The 16,880-nt window shown below is 47.8% G+C and overlaps 1 protein-coding gene across 5 annotated transcripts in view; it reads left to right on the top strand.

Annotated features, from left to right (window-relative positions):
• The window catches only part of TTC3 (tetratricopeptide repeat domain 3), a 1,911,479-nt gene that overhangs the window by 1,151,390 nt on the left and 743,209 nt on the right, over positions 1–16,880 (top strand). For all 5 annotated transcript variants that reach the window (XM_078656864.1, XM_078656865.1, XM_078656863.1 and 2 more), the window contains one exon: positions 779–928. In XM_078656864.1, the coding sequence (XP_078512990.1) occupies positions 779–928 (150 nt within the window). The remainder of the gene's footprint in view (positions 1–778; positions 929–16,880) is intronic.

The raw sequence follows: 16,880 nt of genomic DNA, 5'->3' as shown, positions 1-16,880 counted from the left end.
TTTCTGGTGTAATCCTGTTCGCAGACCCTCCACTGGGGTTGGTATTGCTGGGGTATCTATTCTAAGGTAAGGAATCTATCACTAACGTGTCTTTTTCAGATGCCCAAGTTACTACTTGTGTAACGATATATCTGTAAGACATTAGTTAGTGATAGATTCCTTACCGCCCCACCCATCCTCCCCATTCTGCAAACGGATTACTAGGGTTAAGGTCATCCCCTTTTAGGGACCTAGTTGTATGCACCAATGGTCAGTATCTTGCATGGCTCTGCGTTTCTGGCGCGGAAAGTCGTGTACAGAACTGACTTCCGCGCGCATGGGTGGCGCCTAAGTACCCTCTGTGACGTCATCTCAGCGCTGACGACACCAGTGACGGGCGCGGAGCCGCAGGACGACAACTACTGGCGTGCAGGGGTACTGCTAAAGAAAAAACTTTCGTTATCCAGTCTGACGCCTGGGGATATTCTAAGGTAAGGAATCTATCACTAACTAATGTCTCTTACAGATATATCGTTACACAAGTAGTAACTTGTGCTTCTGAACTCTGTCACTCTTCCCATATTAGTTGCACTGGTGGGGTCGAAGATTATTACTGCTGTCAAAAGTTCAGGAAATGATGACAAAAATTGCGTAGCTGCAAATAGACTGGGGGCTTTTTTCACAGAATTGGAGGGAGCTGGATGTAGAAGTAATTGCCATTCACCTTTATTCAAGACACGCTTTACTTGACCAAATACAGAGATTATTCAACTTTCTGCTTTTTCCTCTTTCTCTTCAGGGAGATATTTTACGAATGGAAAAGGAGCATCAGGTATTGCAGGAGCAACTTAAGGAAGCAACAGAAAAATATGAACTGTCAAAGTCACGGAACACCGACGAAGTAACTCTTGTTAAAGATCAGTTACAAAAAGTTATAGAAGAAAACAAGGTAACATTTTTGGGTCAGTCAGTGGCTTAGTTAGAATGTGTGCTTTCTAAGTAGCTTGGGTACTGAAACTCTGTTTGTATGATAGACCTTCTGACGGAGGCTTCTAATTGCAGATTTCTCACCCTGTGGATTTCTACAGGCGCCAGACTGGAATGTAAACCTTTGTCAACAATTCCCTCGCACATAAGTAGGTGGCATAGTGTGGCTCTGTCGGAACCATCACGTTCTGCCCTGGATGTGATGTTGGGGCCACTGTGCCTGTGCCATCTCTGCGCCCTGACATCAGTTCCTCTCTTTCCGTGCCTTCCGACTTGTATACGGAGCTCCTCGAATCCTGTCAACTGTGACAGTGATTTCTCGCTCTCAAACTTTTTCCAGCGTGCATCATTCTCCCCTTCTAAAATGACAGGCTTTACATCACATTTACTGCAGCCATCAGATATCGGTGATATCCACCAGTGATGTCAGTTTCTGAGGCCCCAGGCATGGCTCGCATCGTGCGTATAGTACACCAAGATTAAAAAGCTTGCCATCGCAGAACTTGATAATTCGAAGAGGTCTTGTTCAAAATCAGGGGCACAGATGCACTCTCGATCTTGAGGACGATCTTGTGACTGATCATCGGCAAAGACAAATATTTCCGGTAGGTCTAAGATAAGTAAATAACACAAGAGGTCAAAATATAGATCTCCCTGCCTTACCACATAGTCACACAATGCCCCGAGTCCTTCCAGGCCACGGAACCAGTCCCCTGTTTCGGACCCAGTTCTGATGCTTATCCTGATGCGCTCAACCTCTCCAGACCATTGGCGGCACCTCAGCAGCTCTGTGGCCTCAAGCATGCCTTAGACAGCATCTTTGGTGCACCACCGGATCTCTCTTGAGACCTTTGGGCCTTAAGGATATGAGATGGCCTCTAGTCAGGCTAGCGCTGGTGAATCCATCCCCGACTACCCCACCCGACTGTGCTTTGAGACTGGCCCCTCCTCCAAATCCAGCTCCACTGAATCCAGCACCACGCCCAACACCGCCTTCCGCGCAGTACTGACAGCACAACCCTGGGTCTCAACGAAGGCTCTGATATTACAGACGCCTGCCACTGGGTCTACAGTTCTGTTTTCCCACAAGATCAGACTTATCACTTATACTCCTTTTCAGACCGTGAACACAACAGGTTGATAATGACGATGTCAGTCTATATGATGATGAGAAGCTTATGCTGGACTTGAAGGGTGCCGTTGAGCTGGACACTTCACCAGACATTGGTTTATCTTCTCCAAAACCAGCTGTAGGAAGCTGACTTTTTATGTAGTTTACCATAAAGAGGTATACTATGTAAAAAGTCCAGATGACCCTTATTGGTTTACAAGGCTTAAATTAATAATCCCAAATGCTCCCTTTTGTGGTAGTGTTGGTGAGCAGTTTAGGCTCATAAGAGGGTAGTGTTAATGTGTTATTGAACACACACCGAGTCAATAAATGAGCCACACCCTTAAGAAACTCGAGACCAATTTAGAAAAATAACAAGTATTTTCTGTATTTATTTTAACACCAAGAACTTCTTAAATGGGTAAGTACTTTTCGTAATAGCAATTTTAGCAGGTAAGTAAATGTAAGGTAATGTTTCCTATGGAGAAACAGGCCTACACTGCATATGGTTATTTGCAAACCGTTCTCAGGGGTCTCCTTTAGAACTTATGGTGCTCGAGTTTACCTGCCCTGAATGTCCGGGTGTAGAGGTGCTTGACGGGTTGGAAGCCCTGTGCACTACACTGTAGGCAAAGATGGGGACACCTAGAAACAGGCTGCAGAGGGGGACTAGAGGAAATGTCTGGTAACTCCCAGCAGAGGGCTGAGCATGGGAGCACCGTCATTTGTCGTGGACCCGGGCCGGGTAGCTCGGGGGCAGAGGGTTTTGGTCGGCTGGTGCCCTTCCGTCAAAGGCACTCACAGATCTCGATTAGACCTACAAAGGGGGACAGCTGGTTCACTCAGTGCTGGCCTTTGTGAGGCTGATGTCCCTCGTCGGCTGCTCGGACTTTGCAATGTTGTAGTCCGGATTGGACTCAAACAAGGTTTGGATGCTGCAAGGGATCCGGTTCCATGGGTATTGGTGCATGGTGGCTCCAGATGGTCCTGCTGACTTCTCACTTGGTGGGGATATGAATCTGACCTCTAGGGGCACAGTGACCTCTTTCTGGTTGGCTGCTACATTGGTGGATCCGGTGAACAGCAATCGGTGAACCGTGCGTTCTGGTCAGTGCCTACAGGCATCTACGGAGCCGCGAGGAGGAGACTTTTGTACGAGGTAGTACCCTGGTGCATAGTGCAAAACACACCTTGACCCCCCCATTTCTAAGGCTCATGAGGGATCCGCATTCCATACAATGAATTACCCTTAAGGACTTTACTTTTGGTATTGTATTTTATATTAAGACAAGTCTGTCTCTAACACGTAGCGTTCACTACCTGTTTATATAGCACCTTATCAATTTTGACATTGTCAATCTGAAAGAAACACTTTAGTTGGGTTCCTTACCGTAGAATATCCCAGGCGTCAGACTGGATCCGGAAAGTTTTCATCAGCAGTACCCCTGCGTGTCGGTAGGCGTCGTCTGCGGCTCCGCGTCAGTCATCGGCGTCGTGATCGCCGGGATGATGTTATGTTATGTTATGTTAATATTTATTTATTAAGCGCTCGTACGCCCAAGGGCTTCATGGCGCTATCGAAGGGAACATAACACTTAGTAAAACTCAGCAGTAAGCCTGATTAAACAGCCATGTTTTAAGAGAGTGTCTAAAACTGAGAAGATCTGAGCTAATTTTTAAAGAAAAAGGTAGCGAATTCCAAAAGGTGGCTGCAAGATGGTCAAAACAGTAGCCGCCAAGGCGTTTTTTCTTAAAGGACGGAACAACCAATAAAGCTTTATGAGCAGAACGAAGATTTAATGAGGGGATATATCTGGAAACAAGGTTTTTTATAAATTTCGGGCCTGTGTCCTGTACGGTTTTAAAAATAATACATCCCAGTTTTAAACGCAATTCGCTGTGCCACAGGCAACCAGTGAAGTTGTTTCAAGCCAGGTCTAATAGACTGCCATTTTGCTTGTTTAAGGATAAGCCTAGCAGCTTGATTCTGAACAAGTTGGAGTCTTTTTTGCAAGCCCGCAGGAAGTCCCAAATAAAGACTATTTGAGAAGTCCAGTCGGGATAAGACGAGGGCAATGGTAACCTGAATAAGTGCGGCCTGCGTAAGGAACTGGGCTATTTTTTTATTTTCTTAAGTTGAAACAGAGACTACTGTGCCAACTTGTCCTTTCAAAGAAAGAACCGCACTAAGTGTAACTCCCAGACTTTTAACCGAGAAAGATCTCATAGGTGGAGCCCCCATACTAGATGGCCAAAAGCATGGACTGCAACTTAATTCGCTTTTCCCAGGCAAGATTAATTCTGTCTTGCCTGGGTTAAGCTTCAAGTGATTAAGGCTCATCCCTCTCTGTATGTGTGTCATAGTATTTTGAAATTCCACCACGGAATCTATGGTGTTAAGAGGAAAGACGAGTTGGAGATCATCCGTATAGTTATAGATGTGACTTTAGCATTCCTTAGAGAGTATAGAAGTGGGCGGAGATACAAATTAAATAATAAGGGTGACAATGATGATCCTTGCGGCACTCCACATGTAGTGGGAGTTATAGGGGCTGTGAAAGTACCAAGTCTTACTGATTGCGTGCGTCCTGTAATAAGAGGTGATCCAGCTTAAAGCAAGGCCCCTGAGGCCGGCTTGCTCGACACGGTTGATAAGAATGGTATAGTCAACCGTGTCGAACGCTGCCGACAGATCAAGGAGTACAAGGGCCTGGTGGATGCCTCTATCGGCATTGCGTCTTAAAGTGTTTTGGACAGCAAGGATCACGGCTTCCGTCGCGTGACAAGGGCGGAAGCCAGCCTGGTTAGATTCAAGATATTCAGAATTTTCTATAAATTTGGACACACATGTAGAGACATGGGCTTCTAAAATTTTTGATGCATAAGGTAAAAGAGATATTGGTCTGTAATTTATCGGGTCATGTGGGTCTGCTCCTGCTTTTTTGATCAATGGAATGAGCAGAGCTTTCTTGAGACAGCTGGGCATTTTACCCTGTAAAAGTGAGCCATTTAGCAGCGAAAGAACGCCCTGTGGGATTGCCGACCCCACCTCTCTAAAAATATGTGGGGGACAGATGTCATCAGGTGATCCAGATTTAACACGTGTACAGAGATCAGACAAAAATTTTACATCAATGGAAGGGAAGGTTTCTAGAGTAAAAGGATTGTGATAGACATCATCCAAAGGAGGAGGGGGCAAAGAGTTTAAAATACTCTGCTTTATAGTAATGATTTTATTTAAGAAAAACGCATTCAACGAGTTACAGAGCTCTTGTGTAGGAGTAACCAGAGGGGTGGTTCTATCGCTATTACTAAGATCGTTCACAATGTTGAACAGATCTTTTGTCTTATTCTGCGAGTTCAACATTTTCTCAGAAAAATAGTCTGTTTTCTGTTTTAGAATATATTTTTGGTAAGTTTTGCGGGCCATGCAATAGTTTGCTTTATCTTGTGGTAGGTACCTGGTCCTCCACTTCCTCTCTTTTTGACGCACTTCAAGTTTTAAGATCTTCAATTGTGGAGTGAACCATTTATGTGCGTCATTAGGGCGTGAGCGGGGGAAATCCACACGAGGTGCATGGATGTCAGCTGCCCGTTGTATCCAGTGTGAAAAGGCTTCTTCAATGACGTCGATGTCTTTAGTCATTGGAGGAAGGGTAGAGGCCAAGGTGTCCAAAAAAGCTGGGGTGTTAATGCCCTTCCATTTCCTAATTTTTCCACCCACTTGAGATGACTGTTTTATGCCTCTATCCATGGTATGTGTAAAATGTATGAGGAAGTGGTCAGACCAGATACAAGGAGTTATGGAGGAGATAGATAAAAAAAGATTGTGAGACCATATTTGATCCAAACTATGCTCTTTTTCATGAGTAGGAGAATAGATCTGTTTAATTAAATTCAGATCTAAAAGTAAGTCCTTAAGCACTGCTGCCTGGGAGTCTATCTCAGTGTCATCAAACCAGAGATTGAAATCCCCAATTAGGACAATTTTAGAGTAGTTTGTCACGAGAAGCCATTTGTTCAGCCAGTGATACAGAAAAGGTAGGCATAGATTGAGGGGGTCGATAAATCAAAACTAGTAATAGTGTTCCACTGTCGGTGTCAGTCTTAAAAACAATATTCTCCGAACTAGTCAGGACAAGGGATGGGAGTATAGTAAACTTGTGGGTGTTATGAATGATGGCAGCTACTCCTCCCCCTTTTTTTCCTGAAGATCGATTGACATTTAAGATATAATAATCAGATGGGACAGCGGCCAAAATATCTGGTAATGAGTCCTGGTTAAGCCAAGTCTCGGTGAGAAGCATGATGTCAGGTTTCTCAGATATCAACAATAAAAATATGTCCATTTGATGTTTAACCATAGACCGCGTATTAAGATGAATGCAATGAAGCTTAATCTGTGGTTTTAATGAAGGTTGAGGAACAATACATAAACCAGAAAAAATAGAATTATCAGCTGTATACTTGTTTTTAGAAATGCCATAGAGGGAGGTGCGTTTAAGTACATACGGGGGTATTAGAGGGCAAAGGTGATCGGGGGGTCTTAAGGTAAATAAATCGTGAGAGGAATAAGTGTATGATTGGCCATAGGTTCTGGCCCCGGCCGGCCGCGGACGGGCGCAGACGGGCTTACCTTAGGCGCGCCATCGTCGCGCCCGCTGCGCTCCCGGATGCACATGGCGTTTTAAGCCCTGCCTCCCAGAAGAGCTAGACCGCTAGCTCCGGTCCAGCCCAATCAAAGATGGCACCTCGCCTCGCCCTCCACGCAAATGGCACCGTCAGCCGCGGTGGAACAGGGCGGGGTACAGTTCAAAATACACAGCTACACAGTGCAAATAAATGGTAAATGATTTAAAATATTTAGTTTGAAAATAAGAGACAGCCCCGACATCTAAATCATGCCAGCACTGTCTTACACTATCAGCAGGTGACTGTGCACGGTATAGCGCTGGGTATTACTATCGGTCGGTTCCCACAAAGAACCTCAGGTGCTGCCACCAACCTTGAGTCCTCGAGGGGCCCTGGGCTCTCGGTCGTTTTAAGCCCTGCCTCCCAGAAGAGCTAGACCGCTAGCTCCGGTCCAGCCCAATCAAAGATGGCGCCTCGCCTTCCACGCAAACGGCACCGTCAGCCGCGGTGGAACGGGGCGGGGTACAGTTTAAAATACACAGCTACACAGTGCAAATAAATGGTAAGTGATTTAAAATATTTAGATGTCGTCGGAGTACTTAGACACCGCCCTCGCGTGCTGTCGGTTCTTCTTTTTTCTTTGCCAGCAAGCGCAGATCTTTTTCGAGTCGACTCCTAGTGCCGGTAGGGAGGCCTGGGTTTAAGCCGTGCAACGCCTGTCACCGACTGATGTAGGTGTCCGACCCCCATCGCCGGTGTCTCTACTGTCTCGGGGCTGACCATGACGACAAGTCGTGCCCCGACTGCCGGGCCTTGACCTCGAAAGCTAGACGGGAGCAGTCCCGTAAGCTTCTCGAGCTCCGGCAGTCAGCTCCACGCCTCTCGAGGTCCCGGTCGAGGAGGAAGTCGAGGGACGGTCGCGGAGCCGCAACGATCGCCGCTCGTCGAGCCATCACCACTCGGGCTCCAAGTCCTCCGGTAAGTCGAGGCACTCAAAGAAGAAGTCGAAGAGACGACATCGCTCTTCTGACTCCCCTCGCCGGTCGCGGGACCCGGCCTAGGATTTGGGTGGCATCACCCACGTAGCTCCACCGGAGCTGCAGGCATCGCATCTGGGCTCAATGCGACGCCGGGCGAGATTCAAGACTTCCTCGTGGCCATGAGGAGTCTCTTCCCGCCGTCGAGGCCTGCCGGTGCGCCTTCGGGCCCCGCGGATCCGACTGGGGGTCCTAGTGCGTCGGCGGCTTCGGCCCAGGCGTCGTCGGCGACTTCGGTCCTGGCACCGCTGCACCCGCCCCCCGGGATCTAGGCCTGGCACTGCCGCCGACCCCTACAGAGCCACCCCCGGTGCCATCCTCTGACAACGCCGCCTCCGGTTTCAGCCCCGGTCCGAGTCTGATGTCGGAACGACGCCAACTCCGATGCCGATGGGTGAGAACTTCACCTACGTCCCGGCTCCGTCCTTTATGCCTGTCTATCAGGACAAGGATGAAGGGGAGGACTGGGAGGGGCCCGAGGACCCTCTGGCACAACAGTGCCAGTTAAGTCAGGACTGGGCAGATGAGCTGGGGGAGGCCAGTGGTCTTGACACTTCGCCAGACACTGGGTTCATCTCTCCTCCCTCCGTGGCTAGGGAGGAGGGTGCTACGTATAGCGTGGTGTTGTGCAAGGCGGCCAAGGCCTTGCGTCTTGAGCTACCTGCAGTGGCCGTGAGGACTAACCTCCTCATTGAGGTGCTTCAATCGCCAGTAAGTTCTTCGGAGCCTATGTTGCCGTTCAACGAGGCCCTCACTGACGTTCTGATGGGCACTTGGTCCAGGCCCTCCACAGTGCCCCCTGTGGATCGGAAGGCGGCCCGAATCCACCGCCCGGCTACAGGTGACCCCTGCTTCCTGTACACCCACCCCACCCCCGAGAGTCTGGTGATCCAGGCTTCTACGTCCCAGACCGCCTTTCCATCCGCTCCTCCGGATCGGGAATCCAAAAGGCTTGACCAGTTTGGGAAGAAACTAATCTCCTCAGAAAGCCTGGAGTTGTGGTCCATTAGTAGCGCGTGCCTTTTGGGCCATTACGCTCAATCTCTGTGGGATATGGTGGCGGACGTGCTGGCTCAGTGTCTGGAGGAGGCCCAGACACAGCTCGCCCAGACTCTTTCTGAGGGGCGAGACCGCAGCTCAACTCGTCGCGAGTGAAGCTGCGGTCTATTGTACGCCTTTCCGCCTATACCTCTTCTGCCCAGAATGCTGAAGAAGATCAGGCGCGACTGGGCCCAAGTCATCCTTGTGGCTCCGGACTGGGGATGAAGGTACTGGTATCCCGAGCTACTCAGTATGTCAGTCTGCCTCTTCAGGAGGACCTTCTGTCGCAGCAGCTGGGGACAGTCCTCCACCCGAACCTGTCCAGTCTCCACCTCCATGCGTGGAGATTGAGCGGCGACAGTTGAGGCCATTTGACTTGCCTCCTAAAGTCTGTGATGTTATTCTGGCAGCCAGGCGTCCCTCCACAAAAACGTTATACGCCTGCAGGTGGAACAAGTTTGTGGCATGGTGCACAGCAAAGGCTGTGGATCCACTCTCTACCCCTCTTTTTTCCTTCTCTTGCACAGCAGGGCTCTGCTCTGGGCACTATCAAGGGCTATCTCTCGGCTATTTCAGCCTTCTTGAGGCTTCCTGATCAGCCTTCTCTTTTCAAGTCCCCTGTTTTAAATAGATTCTTGAAGAGCATCACACACATGTTCCCTCCTGTTCCTTTCGTGATGCCTCAGTGGGACTTGAATTTGGTTCTTGCTTATTTGATGTGTGCTCCCTTTGAGCCACTTCACAATTGTCCTCTTCGTCTTTTGGCGCTCAAAACTGCTTTCTTGGTTGCTATCACCTCTGCCAGAAGAGTGAGTGAGCTCCAGGCACTTTCCTCTAAACCTCCTGTTCGAGGCATGTGGGCTGCTGAATTCATATCTGTGCATAGATCGCCGCCTAGTGTTGGGTCCGGATGATTGCACGTTGTTGTCCTGGAAGAGTCTTCGAAGTATCACGAGATGGGTGGCTCCTCCCTTGGACTACAGTGCGCATGGGCATTCTCTCCATCCTCAGATTGTTTTTTTCCGCCATTGGGTTCGGATGTATCTTCCTTTACTCGAAGTTCGGAATCGAAACTACTCTTTCTAGAGGCCAAAAGGCCTCCGCTATCGTCGGTATTGTCTCGTATCGGTGCCGAAAACTTCTTTACAAACTTTAAACTACTTGTAACGTCGAATCGGGCCTTCTCGACGCCACGCGACCACTCGTCGACGGAACGGAGCCCATTCAAGAGATGCCCTCAATGTAACTCCAAATACCCACATATCGATAAACACCCTGTATGTAACAAGTGTTTATCTCCAGAACATGATGAATCCGACTGCCTAGCCTGTGCCCAGTTTCGTTCAAAAAAGACACTTTGAACTCGACGGGCAGCCAGACTCACCATGCAGAGACACGCGCCAGAGCCAGAGAATATCTTCGGCGACGAAGACGATCTTGTCGAGGTAGAAGAATATGAAGAACAGTCGGATCAAAGATCAGAGCATGACTCCGACTACTACATCGATGAGGAAGAAGACCTCGTCGAGGTAGGGGACGACGAGCAAGGGATTGGAGCCGTAGAGGACGACTCCAGTGACGAAACAGGCCCAACCGTAACTACGGCGGCCTATACGTTCACCTCCATGGTTCAACAGGCTCAGGTCGAGGCATCGCCACAAGGCCTTAGCCAAGATCTCGAAAGACATTCTACAGCCCCGCAATACAGCCCGGCTAAGAATATTACTAAAGAGCCGTCGAATCAACAAGCTCCAAGATTGGTGATGTCGAAACCAAAGGTGGTAGAACAGAAACCGAAACTTATCGACTACACGTTCTTCGGACCACATTACGTCGATCCATCGGAGTCGAGACCGAAGAAGCTTGTAGACAACACTGTCTTCAAGCCGAACTATGTTGAACTATCGGCGTCGAACATAAGTCATCGAGCCGAAAAGCAGCGCCCCGGTACCTGCGCCAAAACAAAAGGGCGTCGAACCGAAAACATCGGCGCCGAGTGCTGAAAAAACAAACAAGGAACTCGATCCAAAGAAGGTTGTCGAACCCAAACAAAAGGCCGACAAACCAATTGCTATCCAAAAGAAAAGCATCAAGCCGAAGAAAATCGAACCGAAAAAGAGAATCGAACCTACATCAAAGGGCGTTGATCCAGGACCATCGGTTCCGAAATCGGCACAAGTACAAAAAGTAGTACTCGAGCCAAAAAAGACTGTCGACAGAACTTCGGCACCAAAGAAACCAGCACTACAAAAACAAACCGTAGTACCACAAAAGACAACCGGACCGATTAAATTTGGCCTCCCACCTACCTCAAAGTCAAAGGCGGTCGACCCAAAAGCCGGCGTCGAACCAAAGCTAATAAAACAAAAGACTTTGGCAAAACCACAAAAGACTGCTGAACAGGAAGTCTTACATCCAGACCCTGAATCAGTTGAACAATCAAAACTCTATATTGATCCTAGCTCTGGCAAAGTCACTCTCTACAAGAGGAAGATTAGGCCAGAAACTGAAAGGGACACCTACAATATTCCACTTAAAAAGAAAAGGGACTGTTCTACCGCACCTATTCTTTTTGAGCCTATCCAGCCACATAGGCCACACACATATTCATATACACCCACACACTCAGATGAGGAAGTGGATGAGGAATATGATCAAGAATACAACTATCCAGTGGATGCTGACCCAGACAGTCACACACAGCCATGGGCTGACCCAACACAACCAGGTGATTCGCAACCCATCCCTGATACACCTGCATACCCTGCTAGGCCTTCTCCTACAGAAGACACAGCTGCTTTTAATTCATTAATAGAAAGAGCAGCAAGCCATCACAATGTGGACATGCATGCAGATCCTGTAGAGGAAGATTTCCTCTTTGACACTTTTGCAACATCAGAAAGGACAGTTAAAACACTGCCCATGTTAAAAGGAGTACTTAAACATGCAGGGGACATATTTAAGGATACCACTAGGGCCAGGGTCATTAACCCAAGGATAGAAAGGAAATACAGGCCAGCGCCAGTAGACCCTACATACATTAAGGGACAACTGCCTCTAGATTCTTTGGTGGTGGCGAATGCACGTAAACGTGCAAACTCTCAAACAACTGGGGAAGCTGCACCCCCCGACAAAGAATCAAAGATTTTTGAGGCATCGGGGAAAAGGGTAGCCGCACAGGCGGCTAATATATGGAGAATATCAAACACGCAAGCCCTGTTAGCCTGGTATGACAGGGCACACTATGATACCATAGATACGCTTTTACAGCATCTACCTGACGCTTACAAAGAACAAGCTGAACAACTGATACAAGAGGGAAAGCTAATCACAAACGCTTCCATTAAATGTGCCTTAGATGTGGCAGATACAGCTGCCAGATCTATTAACACTAGGGTTATGATCAGGAGACATGCGTGGCTACGCATTTCTGGTTTTAAGAACGAAGTTCAGTCCACTTTGTTAAACCAGCCCGTTAATCCTGACTTCTTGTTTGGTCCAGATGTAGATACAATACTGGACAAAATGAAAAAAGACACTGAGACGGCTAAGTCAATGGGAGCCCTACAGTCACAACAACATAGAGGCTCCTTTCGTCGCTCAGGCTACAGAGGGGCTGCAAGAGGCAACTCATCACAGCAGACCACAAACTATAAAGGAAACACACAAACCACCTACAATAAAAACAATAGAGGTGGATACCGCGGCAATAATAACAAAGGCAGAGGACGAGGGAACAACACCACCAGATCCTCTGCAAATACAAAACAGTGACTCCTTAGCGCTACCCCCAGACCACATAACACCGGTCGGGGGACGTTTACAACAATTCCTACCAGTCTGGAAAAACATCACTACAGACAAGAGGGTAAGGCAACTTATCCAACATGGCTATTGCCTAGAGCTAACCTCCACACCACCCAACATACCTCCAAAACACCGGCCTATGTCCGCAGAACACCTCAACTTATTGCAACAAGAAGTTATCAGCATGCTGCAAAAAGGGGCCATAGAACTAGTACCATTAGAACATCAAGGTACAGGAGTATATTCGCTATACTTCCTCATCCCCAAAAAGGACGGGTCTCAGACCAATATTGGACCTCAGGCCCCTAAATCAATACATCTTGTCCGAGCATTTTCATATGCTCACTCTACAAGTGTTACCACTGTTGCGGCAAGGAGACTTCCTCGCAACCTTGGACCTCAAAGACGCATATTTCCATATCCCGATACATCCTGCTCACAGGAAGTATCTCAGGTTTACGCTACTAAATCAACATTACCAATTCAAAGTGCTTCCATTTGGCGTAACAACGGCTCCAAGAGTGTTCACAAAATGCCTAGCGACAGTGGCTGCACATTTAAGAAGACAACATGTTCACGTCTATCCATACCTGGACGACTGACTTATACAAGCAAAGTCAGCCCAGCAGTGTGCCAGCCACATGTCAAAAACAATTCACCTACTGCACAGCCTAGGCTTCACCCTAAACTACCAAAAATCTCACCTTCAGCCATCCCATGTACAGCAGTACCTAGGAGCAACAGTGGATACCTTGACAGCAAAAGCATACCCAAACGCTGCAAGAATAAACAGTATGCAGCTCCTAATTCAAAAGTTCAAGTCCCAACACTCGCTCTCTGCCCGAGTGTTTATGCAACTCATAGGCATGATGGCCTCGTGCATCTTCATAGTCCCTCACGCCAGACTACACATGCGCCCGCTGCAAGAGTGCTTAGCACGGCAGTGGAACCAGGCTCAAGGACAATTGAAAGACCTAGTGTTGGTGACCAGTCGTGCATACAACTCTCTGCATTGGTGCAATCCACAAAACCTTAGCAAGGGCCGACTGTTCCAGGAACCTGTACCACAAATAGTGCTGACAACGGACGCATCTCTCATAGGAACGGGAGCCCATGTCCTTTAGTACACAGTGCAGGGGCTATGGACAGCACAACAAAAGAAAATGCACATCAACTTGCTGGAAATTATGGCAATTTTTCTGGCAATGAAAGCGTTCAAAGTACATTCATGCAACAAAGCTGTGTTGATCCGGACGGACAACATGACAGCAATGTACTACATACAGAAACAGGGAGGAACACACTCCCCACAGCTATCACATCAAGCACAAAGCATGTGGAAGTGGGCCATCCAAAGAAACATTTTTCTCATGGCGGAACACCTCCCAGGCAAAGACAACCAAGTAGCGGATCTGCTCAGCAGACACAGCCAACAGCTGCACGAGTGGGAGATTCATCCCACGGTGCTCCAACCATACTTCAAACAGTGGGGACAACCAGAGATAGACCTGTTCGCCACAAAGGAAAACGCAAAATGCCAGTACTTTGCTGCCAGGTTTCCACATCCGCAGTCGCAGGGCAATGCGATATAGATGAACTGGTCAGGCAAATTTGCGTACGCTTTTCCCCCAGCACCGTTACTACCGCTAGTGGCACGCAAACTACGCCTGCATTCACTGACACTAATCCTGGTTGCTCCAACATGGGAGAGGCAACCATGGTACACAACGTTCCTAGAACTTTCCGTGGTACCGCCTCAAAGACTGCGGCTAACGCCCACTCTACTCACTCCGAGCCATGGAGACATACAGCACCCACATCCGCAACAGCTGAACCTTGCAATCTGGCTCCTGAAGTCTTAGAGTTTGGGTACCTAAACTTACCTCCTGACTGTATGAACATTATCAAGGAGGCAAGAAAACCTACAACCAGAGCTTGTTACGCCGCAAAATGGAAGCGTTTTTTTGTCATTTACTGCAATAACAATGATGTAAACCCACTAGATGCTTCAACGCAAAATATCATTTGCTATCTTTTGCACCTACATCATTGCAATCTAGCTTATTCATCTATAAGAATACACTTGGCTGCCATTGCAGCTTATCTTCAAAACAGGCAGCATCTTTCGCTATTCAGAGTACCTGCGATTAAGGCATTCATGGAGGGACTCAAAAGAATAATCCCCCCAAAACACCCCCCTTCACCTGTCTGGAACCTTAACATCGTTTTAACCAGACTGATGGGACCACCATTTGAACCATTGCATTCCTGCGAATTACAATTTTTAACATGGAAAGTGGCATTCCTAGTGGCAATTACTTCACTTAGAAGAGTTAGTGAGCTACAAGCCCTAACTATTCAAGAGCCATTCATCCAAATACATGCCAATAGGGTAGTTCTTAGAACAAACCTTAAGTTCATGCCCAAGGTGGTGTCCCAGTTTCATATCAATCAAACAATAGAACTGCCAGTGTTCTTTCCAAATCCACAGTCAGTACCTGAAAGGGCTCTACACACACTAGATGTCAAAAGAGCACTGCTATACTACATTGATAGAACTAAGGATTTTCAAAAAGCTAAACAGTTGTTTGTTGCCTTCTCACCACAACACAAAGGCAACCCCATTTCAAAACTGGGTTAGTCAGATGGATAGTTAAGTGCATCCAAATATGTTATCTCAAAGCAAAACGCACTTTAACAGTTCCCCTAAGGGCGCATTCTACACGCAAACTTGGGGCATCCATGGCTTTCCTAGGAAATATTCCTCTAGAGGAAATATGTAGAGCAGCCACATGGTCTACCATACATACATTCACAAAACACTATTGTGTAGATGTACATTCCAAACAGCAACCAGCTGTAGGACAGGCTGTTCTAAAAACTCTTTTTCAGACTGCTGCAGCTGGCACAGGTAGCCACCGCTAAGGGAGAAACTGCTATACATTCTATGCACAGATATGAATTCAGCAGCCCACATGCCTCGAACGGAATATGCTACTTACCAGTATGCATCTGTTCTTGGCATGTAGGGCTGCTGACATTCATATCGCCCACCCTCCTCCCCGGTGCCTGTCGCAGCTGTAGCATTCCTAATTTATTTCTTACTTTCTTGCATGGACATCCTTTACTGTACCATACGCCATCTCTGCCACAATGGCGAAAAACAATCTGAGGATGCCCATGCGCACTGTAGTCCAAGGGAGGAGCCACCTATCTCGTGATACTTCGAAGACTCTTCCAGGACAACAACGTGCAATCATCCGGACCCAACACTAGGCAGCGATCTATGCACAGATATGAATGTCAGCAGCCCTACATGCCAAGAACAGATGCATACTGGTAAGTAGCATATTCCTTCCTTTCTGTCCATTCAGACACGGTTGTTCCGAGAACTCGTCCTGCTTTCCTGCCTAAGGTGCTTACTGCCTTTCACATCGGGCAGTCTATCACCTTGCCCACCTTCTTTCCGCATCCCTCGAAAGAGGAAGAGAGGCTCCACCGTCTGGACCCAAAACGTGCGCTCTCTTTCTACTTCAACCGCACACGACCGTGTCGGTGGATGACCAACTCTTTGTTGGCTACGTGGGAGCTAAGAAGGGACAGGCGGTGCACAAGCGGACCATCTTTCTGGGGGTCGTTTTGTGCATCAAGGTTTGTTATTCCTTGGCTAAAAATTATCCTCCTGTGGGATTGCGGGCCCATTCCACTCGGGCCACGGCGGCTACTACTGCCTTGGGACGGGGAGTCCCTTTGCAGGACATTTGTCAGGCAGCTATGTGGGCCTCGCTGCACACGTTTGCTAAGCACTGTGAGAAGTTGGCCTGGTATATGATGTCCACTATTCTAGTGAGCACCTTGCACCAGTCCAAACAACCCTTATGGTGATGGTTGTAAAGTCAACCTTATACACCAGCTATCCTAGTGGTAGCATGGACAAAGCAGTCTTAGGCTAAACTCAAGAGGGCATGTGAAGCCAGCTGTTTTACCATATGCAATCCCTTTAATACCAAATGAAAGGACACCACACAGGTTATATATGTAAAATATATATGTATTTATTACTAAATTAATCCTCTGAACTCTTTATGAGGTCAGAGGCACGAGCACATAACAAGAGACTTAATTATCATACAATAAGTTTCACAAAATACAGTAATGCCCTAGGGGCACTTCAAACCATATATTAAAATAGTGGTATAAGAACCACGTCACGAACAAAGGATAGGCCTAGGGCCTGAAGAATCGCTGGGGCTACGCTGTACTACCAAAGGATAGGGAGCAGGAGG

The sequence above is a fragment of the Lissotriton helveticus genome, chromosome 8 (genome assembly GCF_964261635.1).
Source record: "Lissotriton helveticus chromosome 8, aLisHel1.1, whole genome shotgun sequence".
NCBI classification, from domain to species: domain Eukaryota; kingdom Metazoa; phylum Chordata; class Amphibia; order Caudata; family Salamandridae; genus Lissotriton; species Lissotriton helveticus.
Note: the sequence above shows the minus strand (reverse complement) of the source record. Positions and strands in the feature narration are given on the sequence as shown.